General features: G+C 38.5%; 1 protein-coding gene across 1 annotated transcript in view; it reads left to right on the forward strand.

Moving 5' to 3' along the window:
• LOC139689283 (palmitoyltransferase ZDHHC6) overlaps window positions 1-14,036 on the forward strand; it is a 28,716-nt gene extending 14,680 nt beyond the window's left edge. Inside the window, exons 6-9 of the mRNA XM_071586343.1 lie at window positions 832-963; window positions 5,697-5,777; window positions 7,409-7,596; window positions 13,069-14,036. Coding sequence (XP_071442444.1) covers window positions 832-963; window positions 5,697-5,777; window positions 7,409-7,596; window positions 13,069-13,294 — 627 coding nt within the window. The 3' untranslated portion in view covers window positions 13,295-14,036. The remainder of the gene's footprint in view (window positions 1-831; window positions 964-5,696; window positions 5,778-7,408; window positions 7,597-13,068) is intronic.
• The last annotated feature ends 3,313 nt before the right edge of the window (window positions 14,037-17,349 follow it).

The raw sequence follows: 17,349 nt of genomic DNA on the forward strand, positions 1-17,349 counted from the left end.
ATAACGTGCACCTTATGTATAATGCGCATCTAGAACTTAGTAAGTTATCATGAATTTGTATAGATACTGCGTGGTGCCCTTTTTCCCATGGATTTATGAGATAAAATAACTGTAACAGTAGCAAATCTGTATAAAATAGAATGCAATTGGAAAGGCATGCTTCCAGGTTAATTTATTTTTGCGAGACTCTTCTTTAAAGTATTGTGTACATAGGTCTGTAAATGTTTGGATTTTTTCAATTTTCATTTTACATAATGCGCATCGTCATTTTTTTCGATCATCTGAACATTTTTGTAAAGAAAGCACACTCGTTATCGATGGGGAAATACGGTCAGTCATTTAAATGTATGTGTGTTTGAATCTTAATTATAAGCATACTGGAATGTATTTTCCATTATTGTAACTGCATTCGGAATGTGTTACCTTGGCATGAGCCTGCATAATTTGACTCGCTTTATGTCAATTCTCGTAGACCAACATCTTGTTATTAATTCTGCATGCCATATTTTGATGAAATGGGGTTTATTGTTGGGTTTGATGCATTAAATTGTCCAAGTTTGAAGTCACATCCTGTGATAATTTAAGGTCAAAATATATGCTTTACATTGCAAGTCATATTAGACTATTCGTAATATTTACATGCTCTGAAAATTTTATTATCCATGATTTCCAAGCCAGTCATTACTGGAGATAATTGTGAATGGATAGATGTTTTGGTATTAGCTCACGGGCACAACTGATCACCATTGAATGCAGTGCCCAAGGTAGACGAAAACATTCCATGTGAAGCGGAAGACTTTCAAAATGATTGGCTCTGAATGAATCTTTCAGCTGCGATCCATGTGGAGGAATCAGACTGGGATTGAGGATTGGATAGTGGAGAAAGCCCATCACCGCCGTCGTGATGGAAGCACCAAATTCACATTCCCCTACAATCTTGGCTGGAAAAAGAATTTATGCCAGGTCTGTGCAAATCAATTAAATACTTTTAGTACTATTTTTGCAGCATTTCTGTATCCAGCGTATAAATAATGTTGGCTCATATGGCTGGGACGGTGGATTCCCAACTATCGAATCAAAGGCTGCCCAAATTATGGGTGCACAGTAAAATGGGTCCCAGAGCAACAAATTGTTTTGGAAATTGTATTGATCAGCATAATTTTCTCTGTGTAATAAATGTGCATTTTTCCATAATAGATGGTCTACATGCTAGAGTGCATATTATGTCTGGTAGCATATATGCACATTGCTTTTCAGCCAATAAATATTTTACATTTTACTGATTTAACATAAAATGTATGAAAAAGGTTAACTAAAAAAATCTTTGTTAAATAAAATGAAACCTTGTTATTTTGATCACCAAGGTATGGAATATACTGCAAGTAGCCTCTGCCTCGTAATCATTGGCTTTTGCACATTGTTTAGCATTGATTATTTGAAAGATATTTCCAATGAAATTCTAAGCCATGACCAGACCCCGGAAGCCACAAACATGTAGCTTACCTTTAAATAGTTCAAGGATAATTTGAATTGGTTGATGATGTAGCAATTGAAAATATTGGGACCGTAGCCCTTCCGCTGAGCCTTAAGCGTGACTTCTCTGTTTGTAGATCTCATAGCTATTATGATCTTACTGCTACATTATTTTTCCTAGATTTTAAGCTGTTGTAGAATTATGCTGTGAGAAGGAAGGAAAGTAGTGGGAAATAAGTCGGCTGCCAGAGGCGGAGGAATTAGGAAGTTATAGTAATGCAACGAATGCTGTTTACAATACCTTACCCCAGCATTCACTGAATCATCTACTCAAGAAGCTACTTCTATCCAAAGACATGAGATGCCTGCCATTATTTTTTTCCAATGGTAGCCCAGCTCTACTCTCTAAGAAGGAAAAAGCAGGGAGTGAGGAGGGTTGAATTGGGCCTTCCTATGGCGTGAGCTGCATTGTGCAACAAATGGATTCATCCCCCATTCTGCGGGAATTCTACCAAATAGGGAAATGTGATGGTTGTGCATTTTGCTGGAAAAAGAGTCGAAAAGTAAATTTAAAGCATTGGCAGTCATTACCAATGCAATAGCGTCATTTTAAGAGCTTGCATGTTTTATTGCAGATGTGTTGGGTGGTGAAATGGAGCCCCAGCAAGCATTTCCCCTATCATCCACATTAATAAAAGCCAACAGAAAATAAAAGCCTTTTTATTATGCCTTAAATTTTGCTTTCAATTTCCACCATTTTTACATCAAGTTTAAAAGTATGATCATAGCATTCATAAAATACTGGCCTGATGTATGCTAATGGAGAGTTTGCAGATATTTATGCATTTGTTGTGGCTATAGTGAAAACTGTGTATTTTTTTGTGATTCAGTGGAGAATTCTTGACTCTTGGGTATTTATGGGGTAACAGAAGGAAGGATAAGTGCAGAATATGAAAGAGGCAGTATGCTCTGATCAATAATTATCCCCAAAACATGAGCTTTGCATGTTTTGTATTTTATGCCAGTGAACCTACTTATGATGAAAAATGAATGGTAACTAAAATGTAGAGGTTTAATACAAAATAAAACTCCTGTTGGTGTATGATAGAAATATAATTGAAATATTACTGTAATAAGCCACTAATCTCAGTTATGTTTTCCATGTGCCACATCATTAGGACGAGATGAAAAAATTTCATGTAGAATCCATCTCTTTGCTTGTTAAAGCATCAAGAAGTTGGACTTTTGCATTGGCATGAAATTCAAAAGATGCAGTCGGAAGATTAAAATACCTTATCCTGCTTATGATTCATTTTAAAATGAAAAAAAGGGCGTTCAAAAGGAATTTTGAATGATTAGCAGAGGCAGAACAAAACTTTGTTAGTTTCACAATTTTCTCTTCAAACGACCAGTTTCTTCAAAGATTCAACATCTTCAGGTGCAGAATACAGATTGGTAGTTGGCGAATATATGGATGTGGTGGGAGGAGGTTGGTAGAAGTGGGGAGGAGGAAGGGTTGTGCTGTGTGAGTGTGCGGAAGGTGGGGGAAATTGGGGAGACAAAGGGGAGCGGCTAAACAAGGGAAGAAGGGCGGTGAGGAGTGAGAATGGACAAGGGGGAAGTCGACAGCTCCGAGTAATTGCGCTGGTTGTGTACAAGGGAGGTGGGGGTGGGTGGTAGGGGTGCAAGGGTAGTTGGAGAAGGAGGGAGGGTGGTGTTGAGGGCCGTGGCATGCGAGCATTACTGGGTGAAAGGGACGTTGAGGAGGGGAGAATGGAAGGAAAACACATAATACATTAGCTAGGCATCCTTGTGCGCATTGCTTCCTTCAAGCTGCTCTAAGATGTCCAGCCCTTGACTGTTGACGGAGGAAGGGCATCAGGGGTGAAATTGCTCACATATCCTCCTGCCCACCAGTGTTTGGCAAAGTAGCCAGCTGCCTGCCCCGTGTAGATAGGGGCACAATCAGGGGTAGAGGCATGGAGGTCATGCACCCGACCTCCATGTAGGCCCATTGTTACCTGTCTTTGGTGATCTAAAGGGGACCTGCATTTCAAATCGGCTCTGCCCTTCCCCAAAAACTGTGAGAACAAACAATTCTGTGGGAAATATAATTTTGCATTTATTATTTGCAAACCAGTAGAATGGGTGAAATTCGTTTGCTGCGCACTTGACTCTTTTCTGTAATAATAATGAAGTGCTCTCATTAATGTATTTCAAAGGTTAATTTGTAATTTTACCTCTCTTCCAGGCTCAAATAATGAAAATACAAGCCTTCTATCAGCTAACCACGTTGGATTTGTCCAAGATAACGTTTAACTTTCCCCTCATGTTAACAAACTCATGTAATTGCTGACACATATAATGACAAGGGTTTAACCCTTTGCACTCGGGTGCTTTTTTCTCGATTGCCTTAGTCTACTCGGGATTCAATTTTTTAAATACCCCAAATTAGCTAAGCGTGGCACTAGAATGAAAAACTGGAGTTTCTTTTCATACAAACTTATTTATTTGGATTTTTTGACATAATTATTGATAAATTTATTGATAAACCATAATTTAAACTGTATAATTTTTCATGGTATGATATATTTGGAAGCATTCACCAACATGAAGACCTGGTTGACATTCACACGTCTCACAGATATACATCGTCTCTCTTCTTCCTACTTTGATTTTTCGGTTGGAGCGAACCGCACAATCTTTATGTTTTTTGTTAGGGTGAGGTGTGATCATATGGAGTTTTCCATCTAAACGTTGCTCTATGCTTGTGGATGGTAATCTAACCCTGGAAGTTAATGTGCCATCTCGGAATTCTCCAACAAGATCGTGTATTAGTTTCCTAACAAATTTCACATGTGAGATCGGTTTTTTATTTTTTCTTTTTTTCGCATTCTTTGTACAATATAAATGAATTTACAACACTGACCTCAAGCCCCCAGAAAAACAATTTACGCCACCATTTTAGAGTTTTCCTCGTGAAACAGTAGGTGCTTGTGTAATGATCCGCTCTATCAACTCCCCCCATAAACTTGGTATAATTTGTCACAACCTTTGGTTATGAAAACTATTTCATTCCCACCACCACGAACTCTCCTTTCCATGGACTCAGTCTCTGCAGTGTCCCACGTACTGAGCATTGTGACCATCCTCTTGTCTTTCCATGCAAGGAGAATGATGATCCTCAAACAATGATGATGTAACCTCAAAAAAGCTAGACTCCAGGAAAAGGCCTAAGGTTCGTTTTTTACTATGAATATAATAGATCATATCTTGGACCCTCCTACTCAAGATTCCTGACTATGCAATAGATAGGAAAAGAGCAGGCATAATATTTGATGAGACAGCGGACACTAGGAAGAAAAGGAAATGAAAAAGTCCAAACTAGAAAGCAATGAGCTAAGGATCAGCTGACTGAGGTAACTTTACATTCTGGCGATCTTTTTTCAGACACCGATAATCTCTAAAAGACATTGCTTTACATTTAGCTGCCTTCAAAGTAAAGAAGGGCAAACAATAGAAATGAAAAAGAACTTACAGCACAGTAAATAGATAAGAAAAAACATCTGCGTAGGTGGTGGCATCCTTTGGGAGACAGCATTTATGTCGACGATGACATAATGGGTCGATACTATTCATCTATAAAACAAGCCATGCTATTAATTAAGCTTTAACTTTCCTTTTCCTTTCATGCAGATGATTGCAAGAAAAGTTATTGGAAAAATAGACAAAAATCCCAATTCCCCTCGTGGCAAAACTCCGTGTCGAGTGTGGCTCGACATACGAGCTGCTGCCGTTGCTAACCGTGTCGAGTCACACTCGACATCCGAGTGCAAAAGGTTAATTAGATTCATACTTGATATTATCCTTTGTGGTGGTCGAGGTTTGTTGAAACCATTTAACTTTTAAATATCCCCTTAAATGCCATTTGTTGCCAGTTTTGTCGACTGATTAATGTATAAAATGAAGATGTTGATTAAGCTATGCTCCAGTTAGTCAATGAATAGTATCCCAAATACCTGATACTTGACTCTTCATGGATGATTTCTATCCAAGCTTGAAAATACCTTTTATTAAGTACATTCTGAATAATGGTAATTGATTTTTTTCATGAATGTGTAACTCAACATGGGATTTAAGGTTTATGGTTTCACTGTGATGTAATTCAGCACCTATGAATTTTTGACTGTGTATGTAATGGTAAATTAATTCTATTTCCATAGGTGATCAGTTTCAGTTGTGAGCCAGTGGGAGATGGTATCGTGTGGCCAGTTTTGGATGAATGCGACCAGTACGTCTTGACAGTGAGTGTTTCATTGTGCTGTTCTTAAATGCCTGTTGCCACTAGGACCCGCATAAAGATTGTGTTTTTGTAACATTGGGTTGGAAGCATGTTAATTCCATGAAGAAATGGCCTAACAGGGTTCCAAGTTTTTTTTTTCATCTGTGCTCATCAAAAAATAGATTAAATAAGAAATGTGGATTTTTATTGAAGGATTGAGGAAGATCTTGTAGCCTTTTCACCTTCTGATCCAACACGTCCTGCCATTATGTCATCGATTTTGTTGGCATTGATGATTTTTCGCTGCATTACTGTACACCATTCATAGGAAGACTAGAATGGTTTGAGGCATCACTTTGTGGAAGTGATTCATACTTCGGAGAAGTAAATAGTTTGTCCTTGTCCGTCCTGGACCTCCCTCTGTTCACCCTCACCTCCGGACGCCATACACTATTTCCTTCTCCCCCTCCCTCCCCCCCCACACACACACCAGTTTCCCTCCTCTTTCCCCTCCTCCCACTTCAAAAGCACCTCCCCCTCCTCTTCTCTTGTCTACTATATAAAGCTGTGTCCTTTCTGCACTTTGCCTGATGATGACTTTGTAAGTCGAAACCTAGGTCATGCGTTATAAAATGTATGTGGAAGAACAAAGTATTTTCTCTTCCGACCATTCATCTGGATTCAAAGCAACACACACACAAGTCTGTTTTCCAGAGTCCCATGTAATTCCTTGTAGTTGTTAACTCCTAACAGAAATTCTCAAAGAACCCTAATACCATTTGCTTGATGACAATATTGTGGGAGGATTTGATCACAGATCCAAAAACCATTGGATTTTAATGGAGTGTAATCTCTTAGCTTCATTTCAAATTATTCAATGGCCTGATGATTTCTATTATCTTGCCAAATATTGAAGCTAATGCCCCTATCTTTAGTAATATTGCTGTTTTTTTCATTAATGCTAAACATAAATAAATGAAAGGTGAAATAGCTAACCAACTTGTACTTAGTTCTTATGGTCGTCTAATCTGAAGTTGTGCATAGAGTTTGAATCCCTGGAGGATCATCAAATTGTTTTTATGAATGTACCTACTTATAGGACATTTCAGCAGATACTTATTAGTCGCTCACTTTCTGTTTTATTATACCCTAGTGCATAAACTTTCATTATCTTATAATTTTTTGAAAAAGAACAATATTTTGTGGTTTATTTATTCATTTCCTTTAGTGTCTCCTCAAAACCCAATGAAGGATGTTTGTGCAAAATATTTTTGTAAAAAGTGCAAAAACCTTAAGAGGGATCTCTCCTTCCTGTGTTCTGAGTGACCAGATGACGGGGCACATTCAGGGGTCATATATTATTCTTAAGTGGTGTAGGCCACAGTCATGATGGCATCTACGCCATTAGATGGAAGTGCTGCAACTGTTATTAGAAATACCATGACCTTCATCTCCTCGTTACCGTTAATCAATTGCTGTCCCATTGAAAAATTTTCAGGAGATGAGACCATTAAACCTTTCTTTGGGTAACATATTCATTGCCTAATTTCAGAACTTCATTGAAGGAGTGAAACGTGATCAGTTACATGACACTGCCGTTATTCTGGCGTTACTCATTGGGCAGGTTAGTAATACTTAATTTTGTGGCTTCAGAGGGAGCAAATTGAGCAGAAGCAGGAGAAACGGGAGAGGACGAGGCGATACCTGGTGATGGAGGATTACTCGGGGTCTTGGTTCCCGATCTCCAAAGGGCTCTCTGTGTGCTGCCGCCCCCCGCTCACAGACGAGCCTCGAATCCGCATTTCAAAAGGGGACACCATCCTAGTCACCCGGTGGAAAGTGTAAGTACCTGGCCTCCTTGCATGCCTAGAGAGGACGCTCGTCCTGCTCTGACAGTTCTCACTAATGTCATTTTGAGCTGAAGAGTTTGTGGCAGAGGGAATTTTGACTGCGACCTTCAGAGAAAAAGCAAGCACTTTTTCAGGTGTTGTATGCGATGTCCTGAATAACATATCTAAAGTTGCCAACATTTCTGTGTCAGCATTTCAGGTCTCTTGTGACCTGATGTCCCAATTACCCCAAAACATGCACGGAGACTTAAAAGAAAGAGAGAACCCTGACCGCGTTATTAATCCAATTCAACCTAAAGTTGTTTCAATATTAATGGAATGGTTTCGTAAACTATGTAAAAATATGATGTCTGTGATGGGTCATCATGCATGGTGAAATCTGCCAACAAATCCAAATATTTTTTGTGGGCGTGGCAACCATTTAAAACCAAGAAATTATTTTATATTCTGCTGGCAGATATGGTACCATCGCCATTTTCAGGAGTGGGCATTTCAAATTTATGATGAGGGTAAAAAAGAAACTTTACGCTTCTACAATATTGTAGAAGTGTAAAGTTTCTTTTTCACCCTCATCAAGAAGGAATCCCATGAAGTTAAACCTGAAACTGTCATGTCCTTCAAATTTACTAGAAGAAATGTATTTCATTCAATTCAAAGTATAAAAATTATGAAGAACTAATTATTTACGACTGATCTTCATATAAGTCCTCACTTAATATGTCTGTGTATAGAAATTAAAATGCATATTAATTTAATAAAGTTTAATTATGAAAGGTAATTAATGCACTAGTGTTAATATAAATATTCACTATATTCATCCAATGCATAAATTAATGCAGATCTCACAATCATGTTATTGCTTAATAAAAATTCAACAGAGGTAGCACAATTGGAGAAATATACGAGGGTCATCCGGAAAGTAGTACCCGTTCGTGAAATAAAGACACAAAAGTAAATATTAACAAACATAAAAAATTTTATTTGAAAGAGGATACTTTAAACTACTTCTCAACATAATCTCCAAGCAAATTAAGGCATTTGTCATAACGTGTGACAAGTTTCTGTATTCCTGCTGCATAGTCCTTCGCCGCCAGCTCATTGAGATACGCGAGGGACCCATCTTGCACAAATTTTTGCATAATGCAGATGGTGTTTAACAATTTCATGAACAATTGTTCGAGAAACATTGGGAAAATGCTCACAGATGTCATCAATTGTGACGCGCCGATCGTTCCTCACGAATTCGTCACCTGAGCTCACCAGTTGGTCTGTAATGACAGACGGTCTCCCCGAACGCTCATCGTCGTGTGTGTTCCCCCTCCCCATGTTGAAGTTGCGACACCACCGCCGAACAGACGACTCGTCCATTACATTGTCTCCATACACCTCCTTTAATTGGCGATGAATATCACATGGGCGAACGTTTCTTGCATTGAGGAATTTAATCACTGCCCTCACTTCACAACTGGCGGCGTTCTCAATTTTTTTAAACATTGTAAACAATCACAGAAACAACACAGGCAATGCTAGCGTCACGCAACTTGGCTCAGAGAAGGCAGACAAGCCACTGAAGCTATCTGACCTCGTCCAGCGGCTACTCGCGTCGTCAGCACTTCATGCGGCACGAACGGGTACTACTTTCCGGATGACCCTCGTACTTGTACAAATGATTGAATGGATTGAAGGATCTTTTATACTTTAACTTCTTCCGAAGGTAATGGTGACCTCACATGAAGGAAGGCAAAACGGTAACGCACTAAAAAGTATTCCCCAATATCTTTCAGCAAATTTAGGTTAATGAAAATTGAAAGAAAAATTATGGATAAATGAGTAAAAAAGAACAAATAAAGATGTGATGAAAATCTTAGCTGAAAGTTCTAGCTATGCCAACTGGTTCCATCTGCAATATCATCCACTTTTCTAACCTATGAGAGAGAATCTCATTATACATTTCAAGTCACATCATGTCCAAGTATTATTTGAGCAAGAGAATTTCTCATTATTGAAAGCAAGAAATGTTTAATATCAATGCTTCTATATTTATCACATTATCAATATTACCTAGAGAATCTGATTTGTTGTTTGGCCTTGGCTATTTCAGAAAAAGAAAAGACCTTCAAAATTTCAAGCTGTCAAAAGGATTGAAATGAAAGAAAGAATCTAGGAAGATATTGAATAAGTTCTGCAAAAAGCATTGATTTAAATTTCATGACTGCGAAGAATAGGCCCGGAATACAGCCGTCAGCCCTAGTGTTATCTTTACAGATATAAAAATAATAACTTGAGTAATATAGGGTGCAGCAAAATAACTTCCTTTTTTCAAATGCAAAACTTCCTAAGTAACAAGTATCCACCTCTACTTCATGGCCTAACTCCAACAGGATCAAGCGATTCCGGATTATAAAACAAATAGGGAGAGTCAAAAGGACTTTGCGCTTCCACGGGAAAGTATTAATTACTGTTGACTAGTTGTGCTACACTGTAGTGTCATCGGGACTCTATAAGTTTAAAGCTAGTCGACAGTAATAAATTCTCTCCTGTGGAAACGCAAAGTCCTTTTGATTCCTTTGTGTTTTACAAATGGATTTCCACATAGTTTCGGCATCAACTATGTTTCAAATTAAGTACGGAGTAGCATGGAAATATGTTATTGATAAGGATAGTGTAAGACAGGAATACTTGACAAAAAAATAGGGAAGGCATTATAGAGATGAAATCAAAGACATCCGTGAGACTGGATAACATTCCTGTGGAACTACTCAGAAATTTGGCCAGCTTGATTAAATCAGTTATGATACATCACCAAAAAAGGATAAGCAGCATTATGTGGGGACGACAAGTTTGATTTCATGCACAGTAGGATATTTAACGGTAGCATAGAGAAGAGAACAAATGATTACTTAGTGGATGATGTTTGGATATTGACGGTAACAATATTGCCGAGAATAGGCAAGAAGATAGTGTGTAATGAGAAGATAATAGCATGCTATATGGATTTAAAGATGATGGGCTGATTTAACTGGGCACTAAGGGGCATTATGGTGAGGAAAGGAGTTGTCTGGATGGATAGACAATTTATCTGTAACTTCTGTGTCTCAGACTGGACTTGTGCATGTAGCGAAAGAAGTGAGCCTGGGCAGTGCAGGGAAGTGAAACGGGAATATCCATTATCATCTGTTCTTTTCCGTACGTAGTGTTAAAAAGGTCATAGTAAATATGGAGAAGGGGTAGATTTTGCAATTTAAAGCATTGTCCTCTCTCATTGTTAATATTTCCAGATCTCTTTAATTACATAGTTGTGAAAACACAGAAATTGAATCAATCATTAGTTGGTAATCAAAAAGATTCTTTATTGTTTCCATAAAAGTCAATATTGAAGTTTTGACTCTCCTCATGCTCATTAAGTGGGTAAAAATATGCTTGTCAAATAAAATGCCACCCTTTGCTGGGCATGGCCAAAATCGTTTGAGATGAAAACTGATATTCTCCAAAATGTTCTTGTTCAGAAATCATTTTTAGGTCATTTCTTTTTTTTTTCAGAGATTAAAACTGTTTTTCCTTAGAATATTAAATTTCCTTTCCATTTATACCAATGCTGTTGCTGGGACATTAATAATGTTTTTAGAAAAATATGTTGTTTGTAGATATCTACTCCACCTGGCTTGGACTAGCACACTTTGGTTGATGTTTTCATAAATGAAAAAAATCAACAATGGAAAAGAAATACAACTGAGAAGAAATGTTTTTGGTTCAATTTTTGCATTGCAATTACTCTGTAAATGAAGAATTGTGTGCATTGTGAGAAAAAATTGTATGTATTGCAAAATATACAACCCCTCCCAAGTATTTATCATGACCCTTCTAATACCCTGCTAATGCAGAAGAAATGGCATGGGAAAGGCCGGAGTGAAAGTACGTGGAAGACTCATGTTAGATTTGTAAATGGTCAAGTGTTAGTTAGTCTTTCAGACCCAAAGGGCTACAGTCGTTGCTGAATACTTTCCGGAATCAGTGTGATAGGTATGGGATGAGAATTAGGTATCAATGAAGTGACACTGAATTTGATAATGTCCTTAAACCTCTCAATCATCCATGTTCTCCTACCATTATTTTCTTTTGGTCAATTCAAACTCTCATAGTTAGTCGTGAATAATTTGGTGATTCACTAAGTAAAGGCTTTGGGATGAGTCATATATGCACTCGTGATGGACTTTTAGTCAAGCATGAAATAGATTGACATAAGTCTGCAATAAAATTGTAGAAACAGTAAATTTGCCTTTGCAGAAGCCATTTTGCCACTGGGGTGGCACAGTAAATAAGGACTTTATTTATACAAGAGTAAATTATTTTCTTTGAGAGCCTAGAAAAGAATAATGTGATGTCAATGGGCCTGTAGTTGCTTGAATCTTGGCTCAAGTCTTTTGTGGATGGTGACTATTTTGGTACATTCCTGTGAAGGAAAGTGCCATGAAGTAACAATTATGCTGGTGTTATGGGTCTGTGGAGATGAAGGTGATGATTTGGCAACTTTGTTAAAATAACTTCCAAATAAAAATATGCTGATGATGTTATTTGGTTTAAAACTATTTCAAAGCAGTGTTACACCATCTTCATTTATGAAGAAAATTCCCATTGCTGTCCATCTCCTTTCCTCCACTTTGCCCATCTGTGAATATGTTATCTCCATGTGTATGCCTGGATAATTTTTTCTTATTTTGAAGTTTAAATTGCATGGTGCTAGTAGATTTTCTTATGTTTGGATTCCTTATCAGATTTTGCTATCCCGCGTATAAATCCATTTGAATTGTGTGATCTGAATGGCTGATGTATCGAAATGGCCAAACTCTTGAATTCTGGATTTGGAATGGCCTGGTTCACATTTGTGTCACCTTTTGACCCACCATTGACCTGGAGCTTATTGTTAATTTTTAGGTCTTGCTTTTTTTTTAATTACCCTCTCTTCACATCCACTTTTTCCTCTCCGCCAAAGCCATATCACTGAATATTTACTGAATGCAACTATCTGACTTATCTTTCCTTGTTGGATGTGGAATGTACAGTGTCATCTTCAATTTCACTTATCATCATCATCTTAGTGTCGCAAATGACTGGTGATTATGGGCATCTGTGCATTACTGTTTGATCCTCTCCTTCCAACTCCTTTGCTGCCGAGTGTCTGATAATTCTGGACATTATTGTAAAACAGTAGCACAGGCAGCAGAGGGGGTTGGTTTGATTTTCGTCATTTATGTTGAGTGAGTTGATATTAAATGCCCATAATAAGAGACAACTTGGGATTGATATTGTAATGTTAACATTTTGGGGTAAATTAATTTCTTTTTGTTCCTGTGTCTGTCATGAGACCAAAATGCATGCTCTCAGAAGTAAGCAATGGCTGTTGAGGTGGAGATGTGAATATGCGGAGGGGAGGTCATCCTTGGTCATCCTGCAATTTCTCTGCAGATACTGGCTGTTTGGGGAGAAGGAGGACGAGTTGGATGCTGCAGGGGCCAAAGGGGAAGTGGGGAGGAAGGGTGGGAACAGGATGAGGGGTTGGTTCCCGAGATGCTGCGTTGTGGAAGTGATCAATGGGTCAGTCCGAAGCATTGCCAGAGGGTCATCAGCATCAGTGTTGCCAGTGCCTTGCGAGAACCATCAGAATGAAAAATCGGAAAAAAAAGAAAACTGATGTGCTGCACTGAATTGTTACTTATTCATTTAAGATTTGATTCCTGTGTAATCTTTCCATTGCATGCAAGTTGTGGTATCTTACATGCATAAGCTAATATTTTTAAAAGTTGTGTGATGTTATCATTTGCTAAAATTTAATTGTTATTTGAGCACCTTAGTTGTGGTATAACTTTAACTGTCTAAGCATTTACTATGATTTAATGGAAGGAAGCCAAAGATTTAATGATTAACTTCAGTGACATGATAAGACTGCTTTTTGTGAAACATTTGTCTCTATGTTGTTTCTCTATGTATGTTTGAAAATAGCCATTTGTGTGTGAGTGCATAAGCATTTTTTTAAATTGCATGAGAGCTCTTTTGCTCTTTAGTAGAATGTTACTAAAATTGCCATCTTGCTCTTGTTTTTAACATTCCATCATGACATCTCAAGTTTGAAGGAGTTGTTTTGTCTAGTTTTTAATACTTTGATGATGCATTATGTACGTACACATACTCATCTATAATGAGCAGGTGAGAGATCACCTCTAAAACAACAATTCCAGGCATTTATACTCCAAATTTAAATCATGTAACATGTGCCCTCATGATGGAGGGATTCCATTGAATGTTATTCCAGCAGCTTTATAGCCAATGAAATGTAAATTGTAACATATCTTCCACTATATTTCTGGAGTAATTTAAATTTATATGACTGAATGGAATTGTGGTATACTTGAATAAAGGCATTTGTTGATGCCAGGATTATACAAACTCTTTCTTTTAAGCAAAAAGTATGCTGAAAATTCAATTGAAAAATGTATGGGGAAACTCTTTACTCTCATCAGCTTGGCCTCATATTTGTTGTCTCGGCGTAACTTTATGGAATTGGCATAAAATATTGAAATGAAGTTATAGACTTTGTAATCCTACACACTTTATTCGAAAGTGCGCCAGTGAAGCATTTAAGGCAATCCTCTGCAGAAGTCTCTCCATCAAATACCGGAATGCATCACTGAATATCTTCTTCAACAGTTGGTGCATCTCCCGTGGAGTTTTCCTCACAATCATCAACCTTCGTGTAAGAAAACCCCATCCTCGGCTGGAAAGTTTGCTATAGGAGTGGCCAAGAAAGTCTGGCTAAAAAGAGAGTCACACGAATGTTATGTTAAAAGAGATGCTATATCCCATTATTTACTACTGTTGTATGTGGAATTGTCTCATGAACTTCATTGGATCGAGTGGCAATATTTTGATAATGATGCCCACCAGAAATGTAAGCTAGAGTTACTAAGGGAAAATGAGGAGTCCAATTCAAAATCAATAAGTTCTAAATGTGATCACAAGTTTGGACTTCGAATTGTTAATCTTTCCGGACATTCCTTTTCTAATATTGAAATTTCTTTACTAGAAAAGCACCTGAAGCACGTACCTAAAATTCTTATTTCTGTTAAAGACATAAAAAACCTGGCGGTTGACCTTGAAGTTGCCTTCAGAAAGAAAACATTGCAGTTAAACAAGTTGTTTCCCAGGAGCTCCTTAAAATCTCACAACCGGAAGTAAAAAGAAAAAGTATTCTACTGAGTACGAGACCTTGAAGTCCATTATACATTCAGCAAAAGCTTAAAAGTTGATCATCCAAGAAGCAGATAAAGGTTGTTGTATTAGAAAGAAATACATCACGAAATGCAAAGACTTAATTATAGACAATAATATTGAAGTACTTCGTTCAGACCCGACCCCCAAGTTTCCACAAGAAATTAAGGAAGAGATTAAATCCAGTGATATGTTACTTAAAAGCTGTGAAATGTTCAACTACTAGTGTAAATGAATCTCTCAGCACCATGGTTTTTTGGGCTACCAAAAGTTTGCAAAAATGGGATTCCCATCAGACCAGGAGTATCAAATGTGTCAACTCCCAACCACATGCTAGTGGAAAGACTTGATAAACTCCTCGGGGAGGTTTCCAAAATTTCCACGGAATATGGTGTGGTGATTTCCTTGGACCTTATCAACAAACTAATGGAAAAGGTCATCCTGAAAAAAGTGCATGCTTGTTTCCTTCAATGTACGCAAACTTTTCACCAACGTGCCACCCATGGAAGCGGTGAACCTTGCCGAGGACATCCTCCTCCGGAAATCCATCCCAGTGTCAGTGAACTCTGCTTATTACTAAACACGTGTAATTCCCAAAATTATTTTACTTTTAAAGGTACATATTTCCAAAGATTTAATTGCTTAGCCATGGGCTTGCCCTTGTCCCCACTCCTGGCCAATATTTATATGGACAATTTTGAAAAAGTTTTGTTCTCCTCAGCTTACCCTCTCATTAATAATGTATTTGGTTGGTTTAGATATGTGAGATGATGTCTTCTGTGTGTGGACAGGCCCCGATTGGAAACTAGATCAGTTTATAGCCCATTTAAATTCTGTTATTTTAATGTACAATATACGTGTGAAAAGGAGGAAAAAGGTTCCCTGAATTGCCTCGACCTATCCACTTGTAAAGATAAAGACAGATTACGGTACTCCATTTTTTGGAAGGAGATGTATACGGATCAATTAATTAACTCCTCTTCAAGGCATTGCTTCTTTCAAGGTACCACTTTTGTACCCCTCCCACTCCCAACTCCTTGACCGACCACTCTTCCAAGTCAACAATTGACACCATAAGATGTAATTCTCTTTCCCTCCCATCTAAATTTTAACCTTTTTACCCCTCCACCCTCCCTTCTCCTCCCCCTCTGACCAACCCGACTCCCTCGCTCTGAAGGTATATATACCAAGTTTGCTTCTATGAGGACCAGCTGATGATGACGTTCAACGTCGGAAAACTGGATCGTGTTTCTAAATAAAGTGTTTGGTATTACAAAGTCACTAATTTCATGAATAACTGATCGTAGCACTCTTCCACTTGATAAAAATATTTTTATTTACGACTGGGTTTCGATGTATTACATCCTCATCAGGTAACCAACTGAAGTTGTGTTCAAGCTTATATACCTTCCGGAAGGGGTGGAGAGGGCGTGGTAGGAAACGAGGGGGGGGTTTGGAGAGGGGGGGGGGAAAAGGAGGGGAAGGGGGTGAAGGGAAAGACAAGGGAGACATTTACAAGAAATAGCGGAAACAGCGTATTGACCTTGTTAAAAAACACACACAGTATATAGTCTTTAGGGTTCGAAGTGATCCTGTTGGGTGGATGGCGGCAGTCTCCAATAAACCATCGGTGGCCAGGACGGAACCAGTAGACCAGCTGGGTTTGGAGGCCAAGGATTAGGCCCTTCTGGAAGAGTGGTGGTGGAATACCCCCACTTAACTCACACACTGGAGGGGGGGGGAGGAGAAAGCACTCAAGGAACACCTCCAGTGCACTCACAACCACCTCCTTCCTTGAGTGCTTTCTCCTCCCCCCCCCAGTCATCCACCCAACAGGATCACTTCAAACCCTAAAGACTATATACTGTGTGTGTTTTTAACAAGGTCAATATGCTGTTTCTGCTATTTCTTGTAAATGTCTCCCTTGTCTTTCCCTTCACCCCCTTTCCCCCCTCTCCAAACCCCCCCTCGTTTCCTACCACGCCCTCTCCACCCCTTCCGGAAGGTATATAAGCTTGAACACAACTTCAGTTGGTTACCTGATGATGATGTAATACATCGAAACCCGGTCGTAAATAAAAATATTTTTATCAAGTGGAAAAGTGCTACGATCAGTTATTCAATATGTTCGACTTCCACCACGTCACGCCTGAAGCTACTCAATTTATTGTCACTAATTTCATCTCATTATATTTGCATGCATCTTGAACTTTGAGAGCAGTCGGGAATTCACGTTGGAATAGAGGACATTTTGGTTGCTTATGAGACCAAAACACTCTCAGCTAGAAATGAGGGGATTCAGTCTCAAGAGGAATGCAGCCTGGAGAAGGTGAACCTGGATGAGTCAGAATTTCGTACTTTCAAATTGTACTTTGAATTTCCACATATTGCAGGTGAAATATGCTGTGCAATGAAGTTGCAATAGCATTTAATACCTATTTTTAATGCAGTTGTCCATTGAAGAGGCAGCTTAAATGGAAG

This window comes from Hetaerina americana, unplaced genomic scaffold (genome assembly GCF_022747635.1).
Source record: "Hetaerina americana unplaced genomic scaffold, ioHetAmer1.1.p SCAF_22, whole genome shotgun sequence".
Taxonomy (NCBI): domain Eukaryota; kingdom Metazoa; phylum Arthropoda; class Insecta; order Odonata; family Calopterygidae; genus Hetaerina; species Hetaerina americana.